Raw genomic sequence first — 8,608 nt, 5'->3', positions numbered from 1 at the left:
ATAATTTTATTTTTTTGACATTGTTCATGCTGATTCATTGCACTCATTCTCATTATATTAAGGCAAAAAAATATGAAAAATTAAATGGAAAGAAAATATTTTAATTGTGAACTATTTGATAGCATGTTTTGCCAGCATTAATTTATGTTCATAAAAAAAATTGCCCACGTCACATTTCTGCAATATATTATATTAATTCCCCATATGCACTTTTTTTTTTAAGCTAAACAGTTACTAGTTTGTGCAGCTTAAATGGTTCTATGACATCGGGCTGAAAATCTCTTGAACCTTTATTTTTATAGAGTGCACATGCTTCACCCCTCCATTAGAAAAAGTTCTTTATGTTCTCTTAGTTGCTGGACTAATTATGGAGCATGAAACCAGTCATAAACACAGTTAACTGATCGCAGTATGTGTAAAGATGAACTGCTGAAGAGTCTAATGGTGGAGTTGTAAGCAGTTCTAAGCTGTTCAGACGTACAGGATTAAGCGTTAAGTTTAGCCTTGTTTTTTAAAAGTGTAGCCAGTTTTTTTACTGTTACATTCCAGTTAAACTCCTGTATATATTACACCATATCCCATGTAAGTCAGAAACACAAAAGGACAAATCTGGTTTATATACAAAGCGTGCTGAACAATCTGATATAGCTGAATTGGGTCTAAATCAAATGAGCCACAATCCCCAAATCAGTTCGTAGAGCATTAAGATAATGGCAACATCTACAACTACGTTTCTTGAGATTCGTTCAGATAACTTCTTCATCCATGCTGTTCTTTGCAACTGAAAAATACTGTGGTCTAATTGAGTAACTCTGAAGTAATTAAGGACAAAACTACAAATGAGATTGGAGTCATGCCAGGATCCATCAAGCCCTAAACACGTCTTTCCTTTAAAGCTAATCAAATTACTGTAAAAACTAGGCAACAGCTAATGGATTATGCAGTCGTTTTACATGGATCAATTACATCTCAATTCAGGTCTCATTTATGTATGTGATTTGTAATTTAAAATGTAAATGTACGTTTTGAATGACAATGGAGTTGCCCTGATGTTGCCACACACCTTCAAACCCAGGGCAAGGACTCAAGTTACTCAAGTTTAAACAATCAGTACATCATGTCCCGAGGATATATCAGCAGAAGACAACATGTCTTCAATTTGTTTTTAGAGATTTAGGGCACCCTGCCAATGGTGGAACCCTAGTAAGTGATTAAACTGCGTCTAAACTTGCTAATTGGATACAGAAGGAGATCGCCCGCTTCGACAAGGCGGTACCAGTGCCGTCAATGCAAATAAAATTATATATATATATTTATTTATTTTTCTGGGAGATTGCAAACAGTGAATAAAATACGTAAATTAAATTAACTTGAAGGAATACTTCACCCAAACATGATAATTTGCTTAAGATTTTTTCACCCTCAGGCCATCCAAGATGTAGATGAGCTTATTTGTTTATTGGAACGGATTTGGAGAAATTTTACATGGTTACATCACTTGCTCACCAGTGAATGGGTGCCGTCAGAATGAGACTGAAGAAAGCAATACTATGGATAGAGGACTCATATTTTAGCCAGAAACAATGGTTAAAGTAAAAAAACAAAACAAAAGAAGGGTCTTAACGTTAGACTTTAACTGATGGACTGGAGTGGTGTGGATTATCATGATGTTTGGAATCTCATTCTGACGGCACCCATTCACTGCAGAGGATCCATTGCTGAGCAAATGATGCAATGCTATATTTCTCCAAAACTGACGAAGAAACAAACTCCTCTACATCTTGGATGGACTGAGGGTGAGTACATTTTCAGCAAAATGTACATTTTTGAGTAAACTTTTCCTAGATGTCACCAAGCATGTAAAAGTGTTTGTCCCCCTCTGAAAAGGCTTATGCAAATAAGTTCAGTGACTCTACTTCTGTCCATTTATACTGGAGTGGAGTACTTTAGTGTCTGTATTTGTGTGTACAGTGAGATGAGGCAGTATTACAGGTATGCAAATGTGTGTGAGTGTGTGTGTGTGTGTTGATGTTGTTACATTTCCAATGTCAACTAATCATGATCAGCATTTGGGAGTGTTGGCTTTTTCACACCAAGAGCAGAAATGTCGATGCAATGCATCTTTATTGTGGATCAATGGTATTTATTGCAAAATGCTTGTCATTTATTTTTAGATATTTCAGGAGGGAGATGTATTTATTACTTTACACTTGTGCCAAATGGAATTTCTAAAGTCGGCTGAATAAAGATACCCAGCTTACAACCAAAGTTGCTTACTTTTCTTGCGTTTCTAAATTCACTTTCCTGTTTCTGCTCAACTACGAGATGTGTAGACGGCGGATTTACAATGGCAGAACTTCAGGGCACAAAAAGAAGATTTGAGTTCTGGTGGAAGAGATCTTGTTTACAGTGCTTTGATGTTCAAGCGATTGGGGTAAAGTAAGGACGGTAAAAAAAACTAAACAAAAAAAATGAAAACAATACCATGAATAAGTGGACGACTTGTTAATGTCAAAGTGAAAACAGATTCTCAAAATGTAAAATCCAAATGAAGTCATTAAGGAAGCATTCACTCCATTTAAAATGACCTATACCTACACTACTGCAGCCGATGTGGTTTAGAGGTCACAAATACTTAAACTGAAATCACTTGTGTTGTCAAGGGGCTTGATTCTAATATAAATACACCTCAATCTGGAAAGGCAGTACTTTGGCAGAACCACCATTAAGAAAAAAAGAAGATCAATACAGTTAATTGACAAGCACAAGGAAGGAAACAGATACCAGAAGATTTCCAAGTCACAGAGTATCCAATGGAGTACAGTTAAATCAATTGTTAAGAAACTCAAGAAGGCCACCAAAAGACCAATGAGAAGTAGCCTACCCCAACCAGACCATGGGTCGTAATACAGAAGTTAAGATCTGAAAAGTTGTTCAACACAATTTGCCCTTACAAACAGAAAAATGTTGTAATATGGCCTCAGATCCAAATCTGATTGATAATTTACAGGCAAACGTCATGCAACCTGACTTTCATGCACGCTGACCAAGCTTGGGTAGTTTTTAAACTGATGAAGGGGGAAAAAAACCTGTATCAGCCAGATGTGCGATGTGTGTTTACATGAAAGAATATTTTACTGTTGATCGGTGTCAAAAAAGCCTAAATGTTGTAAAACATGAAAGCTTCCAAGGGGGTGTGAATACTTCTTACTGGCACAGTATGCTTGTAAAATCATGCTAATTAACACATTATTTGGATTTTACCATCACATAATTAAGTAAAAATATTTTGACCACATGTTCAAAAGCACTAGCACATACAAAAAATAAATAAATAAAGATCAGATGAACACGAGCACAAATACAACTGTTGCTATTGGCTGTAAACATTTAGCCCGTTGTAGGGCGACTAGCAGGGTCATTTCATTACAACATCACTGGTGCATTTCACTTATTGTGCACATGAATCCAATGACTCCCACAACCTCTAATGTTCTGTGAGAAGACCTGTTTATGTTTAAAACCCTGACATGCAGTAAACGAGAACGCATAAACAATACCTCCGTTGGGCCAAGATTTTAATCTTCCTCTAAGTGGTGCAAATTGACCAAACTGAGGTGTTTGTCTCTATAACGTTCCACTCCAAAACAGATGAAAGCAATTAGAAGCATTTCAGCTGCTTTCTCCTGTAAGCATAAGCATCTTAATAGAAAACAACAGCCACATTTCCAGTTATTTACAACATGTATGCCTTTGGATGAATCTCATGAAATCTTTTAACCTGTTAACCACATGGATGATAATTCCTTTGTTTAGGCCATCTTTCCAAAGACTACTAATGTGAACCAAATGAGAATGATCAATGAGAATAAAGGGAATTAATGAATGGGAATTGTAAATACAGTAATAATTTTTGGTGAAAGGTGATCCGTATGTATATCCACGAGAAAAAACAAACAAACAAAGAAACAAACAAACTACTTCACACATGAAGAAGAGTTGTTTCTAAACAATATCTTTACCTGTACTGAAGTGTCGTAGTTTACCGTGGTAAATACAGATGAATAGTTGAGAAAATGTCTGATTTAAAACAGTAGGCCATCTTGAAGTTTATGAGAAACGCGTTTGTGCGTCACGTGATCACGCATTCCCGCCTTAAACAAAATGAGCTTGTAGTTTTCGCTAAAATGCTTGTAGCCGACAGGTACTACAGTAAAACTCATTCTTTCAGACTTTCAACAAATTAATACAAACATTTTGAAAATGTCTTACACTTTGAATGTAATTCTAGATCGTTTCACAGTATAAAAAGCAGCAGAAATAATAATTGTTGTTGACTACCATGGTAAATCACAGATATAGATACATTTATATATCTATATCTGTTCATATATTCGTATGTACTCTTTTTTGACGATTTTTGATTAATTCAGATGCTGTACAAAGGAAGTTGATGATTGACACGCCTTAGAGCCAATCAAAAAGAGAGTTGAGTTTGGAGGGGCGGAGAAACACGCAGGTGCACCTGATTAACACACGAGACGAGACGCGCACTTTACAAGAGACCACCGCAAAACAGAGGTATGTTGTTTGATTTCATCTACTATATTCGTATTAAACCCTTTTTTATTCATACAAATCAGACCGCAGAAATTACACTAAGGATAAGGCTAACTAAAAGTCGTATATTGCTGTTACTGTCCTTAATATTTGTTTGTTTGTTTGTTTCTCCACAACGGATACTTTGGTTAAGTCTTATAAATATGGTAATTATATAGCAGTAGTAAGTTATTTTTATGATTACAGCTGCCGTGGTTACACTTTGAGTTTGTGTTTCCAAGCCAACAGAAATCGCTACATAAAAACACTTCCTCGTTTGACCACGTGACGTCTCGAAGACCACCTCAGTGCATCACGTCTTGCCTCTTTACTAACCTGAAGCTAAGAGCATCCACAGAGACTCTATGTCCACAGACGCAGTGCAGGAGCTCAGGCAGCAGTGCCTTAAGAGAGGCGCAGCAGGGATCAAGGCTCTTGGAAGGCAAGATAAATATTCTACTCTCTTTAAAGCAATCTAGAGGTGAATTATGACCACTGTGCCCTTGAGTAAGATATTGACCTCACAGGTTACACCAGAGGGACTGAACCAGTGATGGGGTTAGTCTCAGAAAAAACAAAGCCACATTTCACCCCAAAATAAAAAAAAAAAAAAAAAAAAATAAGAAGTTACGTTGTACATAAAGAGATTTTTCATGAAAATGAAACATAAAACTCTTATGCATTCCAGATGCACGCTTTTATTCTCAATTGTGATGGTCACAGATTTTAGATTGTCATTATTGCAGTATTTTCTGATTCAGAAAAAAATGCTGTGGCACAATGATTTTTATTTAAATCAACAAATTACAATGCAAAAAAAGGTATTTACATGTGCAATTTGCATAAAATATTATTTTAGCATAGTGAGAATCTGAAGAATAACATGAAAATTTATGAAAATGTCATAATACAAAAATCTAAATGTAGCTTAAGAAATCGTAAAATAGCCTTTTTAAAGAAAAAAATATAATTTCTAATGTATAACACTGTAAGAAAAAATTATATAATCAGTAAGTCATGGCAACATGTTTTTTCATTTAATTTATTTTATTTAATTTAATTTTATTTTATTTTTTGAAGTTATAAGAGATTCATATGGTCAAGATTAAAAAAAAAAGTTAAAATGAGATTCAAACAGTTGGATCAGAAGTACAGTAAAAATTAAAAGCAGCGACTGATCTTAAGTTTTTAAGCTGACTTGGAACTTTTAATATACTTTACAATAATTTATGGGTTTGGGATTTTAGGAATCAATAATTTAAATATTTGTCTTGGTAGTTCATTCGGCTTTTACAAATGTAGCGGATTTGGGAGAAATAATGAAAATGTTTACGTACAATAGTTTAACCTAGAACATAAATTCCTTATATTTTTTTCCAGGACATTTCGCATTATGGACGATGATGGCAGTAAATCTCTGGACTTCCAGGAGTTCGAGAAGGGACTGGAGAACTACGGCATGTCCGTGGGGAAGGACAAAGCACAGCAGATCTTTGTCATGATGGACAAGGATGGAAGCGGCACCATCAACTTTGATGAGTTTCTGGAGAAATTAAGGGTAAGATCGTGTTTCCAAGATGCTGAAAACACCTTCATGCTTCTAATTTCAGTTTCTGTGCTTCAGCCGCCCATGTCGAGCGCACGGAAACAGGTGATCAATCAGGCTTTTCAGAAACTAGATAAGACCGGAGACGGTGTTGTGACCGTAGAAGATCTACAGGGTGTATACGACAGCAAACACCACCCCAAATACAAGAGCGGACAGTGGACAGAAGAACAAGTCTTCCGCTCTTTCCTGGAAACCTTCGACTCTCCGTATGACAAAGATGGAAAGGTACCTACCATTTTTAGGATGTGGAATGCATTACAAAATATTTATTTTTATTTTATTATTTCAATCCTTAAAACACAATTCTGTAATAAAACATAATTTTAGACATTGAACAAAAAAGGTGTTGGCTGAAGCCTCAGCTTTAGTCACTTTCACTAATAAATGTAATCTACAAAGACATAAAACCTCAAACCGTTTATACACAACTTACACCCTTTATAAATGATTTGCACATTTCAAACACACTAATCTGTTATTTCTTCCCATTCCAGGTGACTCTAGAGGAGTTTCTGAACTATTACAGCGGAGTCAGTGCTTCTGTCGACAGCGATGAGTATTTCATCACCATGATGAAGAACGCATGGAAGCTGTAGTCATCATCATCTGTCGTCTGATTGTCGCATTGTCATTAGATCTAACACTAAGATTGTGCAATATTTACTCGTAGAAATTCTGTGTCTAATTAAAAGTGTTTGATTCCTACATCTTGCTTTAATGTTGCACACCGTGCTTGTTCCCAGAAGACACAATGAACGCATGTGAATCTTGACCAGAACGCCAGTGACCCAAATGACCGCTGTCAAAAACCCAGGCTTGTTAGACGTCAGCTTCGAAAGGGCTTTATTGAGCTCTCTGACAAACACTCTTCAGTCACTTGATAAATCACACCAGCTGTTTAGACTGCAAACTGGTGCATCCATTCATCTGATGCAGTTAATGTGCTGATGAGTGAGATGTTCAAGAGCGCCATCTGCTGAGCCAGTGTTGCCAACTAAGTGTTGCTAAAGGCAGATGGGTTTTTTATTTTTCTACTAAAAGTTGCTAAATGAGGTTGTGACGTCATTGCGTGATGACGTCATTACATAACTGACACAAAACAGCGTTTTTACGTAGAATATACAATACGATTACTCAAATATATTTTTTTAAATGTTATTTGTTACTAAAAATATTAACCAAAAAATAATAATTTTAAAAGTAACAAGAAACATCTTAATTTTTCTTTTTTTACAACATTTAATTATTGAAAGGTACAAAATACTTAAAAGGTATTTTGTATTTTCTTATCAACTGCACATTCTGAACAATTAGGTTTTTTTTTTTTTTTTTTACAAAAAAGTCTGTAAAATAGGACACAATGTACTGTTAATATGAAGGAACAATTCATATTTATTTTTCGCAGGTGTTTTTAAATTTCACACTGCATTTTGTGTTTTAAAGTTACATGGGTACAACTTAATGGATAACATCCTCGCAGAAAATGACTAGTACCTTTTCAGTTTCTGAACAACAATTATATATACAAGCTAATACCATGTTGTATCATAAATGTGCATTTATCATTGAACGATTGGAACAAGCAACTTAATGCACATTTTATGTTTGTACTGTTAGACATCTTTCTTCAGCTCTCTCCAGGTTGATGTGCTGCTTGTCCGCTGCTTTTTTTTGCTTTTTTGTTTTAAATGGATAAATTTGTTGCAAGGTGCTTTTTGGGAAAAAAGTTGCTAGGACATTCTGAAGGGTCGCTAAATCTTGTTCACTGCACCACACATACATCTCAGAAACACATTGCTTGATATATTTCTTTGTACTAAATGAGTGTTTTGCTTATTGATGCAGTTATTACAAACTAAACCAAAACTACAATGATTTTTGTCTGAACAAAATTTAAACTAAAACAAACAACTGAAATTCAAAGGTTTTGGGGTCAGTTTTTTTTTTTTTTTAATTATTTTATTAATGTACTACATTTATAATACGCACAGAAGATTCCCGTTCCAAATAAATGCTGATCTTTTAAACTTTACATTCATCAATGAGTCATGAAAATAAAAATGTTAAGCAGCACAACTGTTTTCAACATTGATAATAATAATCAGAAATGTTGCTTGAGCAGCAAATCAGAATATTATCATGATTTCTGAAGACCATGTGACACTGAAGACTGGAGGAATGATGCTGAAAATACAGCTTTGATCACAGAAATAAATTATATTTAGCAAAATATTCACAAAAACAGCAATTTTAAATATTTCACATTACTGTTTTTACTGTATTATTGATCAAATTAATGTAGATTTGATGAGCAGAAGAGACAAAAGATCATAATGACCCCAAACTTTGGAAAAGGATTGTTTGCATATAAACATTTATATAAAATTAATCCACAAATAA

At 34.9% G+C, this 8,608-nt stretch overlaps 1 protein-coding gene across 3 annotated transcripts; it reads left to right on the top strand.

Moving 5' to 3' along the window:
- The first annotated feature begins 4,474 nt into the window (after nt 1–4,474).
- Nucleotides 4,475–6,913, top strand: LOC113112489 (calcyphosin-like protein). Of its 3 annotated transcripts, none has more exons than XM_026278119.1 (5): nt 4,475–4,581; nt 4,842–5,041; nt 5,980–6,157; nt 6,224–6,433; nt 6,703–6,913. In XM_026278119.1, exons 2-5 carry the CDS (start codon nt 4,965–4,967, stop codon nt 6,802–6,804), a joined length of 567 nt encoding a protein of 188 aa, XP_026133904.1. In that variant the 5' UTR covers nt 4,475–4,581; nt 4,842–4,964; the 3' UTR covers nt 6,805–6,913. The 3 variants fall into 3 exon arrangements, with proteins under 3 accessions (XP_026133904.1, XP_026133921.1, XP_026133913.1); XM_026278136.1 differs by having other exon boundaries at nt 4,494–4,581; nt 4,849–5,041; XM_026278128.1 differs by lacking the exon at nt 4,475–4,581 and adding an exon at nt 4,748–4,766.
- The last annotated feature ends 1,695 nt before the right edge of the window (nt 6,914–8,608 follow it).

The sequence above is a fragment of the Carassius auratus genome, chromosome 2, assembly GCF_003368295.1.
Source record: "Carassius auratus strain Wakin chromosome 2, ASM336829v1, whole genome shotgun sequence".
Lineage (NCBI taxonomy): Eukaryota > Metazoa > Chordata > Actinopteri > Cypriniformes > Cyprinidae > Carassius > Carassius auratus.
Note: the sequence above shows the minus strand (reverse complement) of the source record. Positions and strands in the feature narration are given on the sequence as shown.

Coding starts and splice junctions, on each gene's coding strand:
- LOC113112489 (XM_026278119.1), top strand. CDS start 4,965: ATGTCCACAGACGCAGTGCAGGAGCTCAGGCAGCAGTGCCTTAAGAGA. Junction 6,158..6,223: donor AGTTTCTGGAGAAATTAAGG/GTAAGATCGTGT, acceptor TCTGTGCTTCAG/CCGCCCATGTCGAGCGCACG. Junction 6,434..6,702: donor CGTATGACAAAGATGGAAAG/GTACCTACCATT, acceptor TTCCCATTCCAG/GTGACTCTAGAGGAGTTTCT.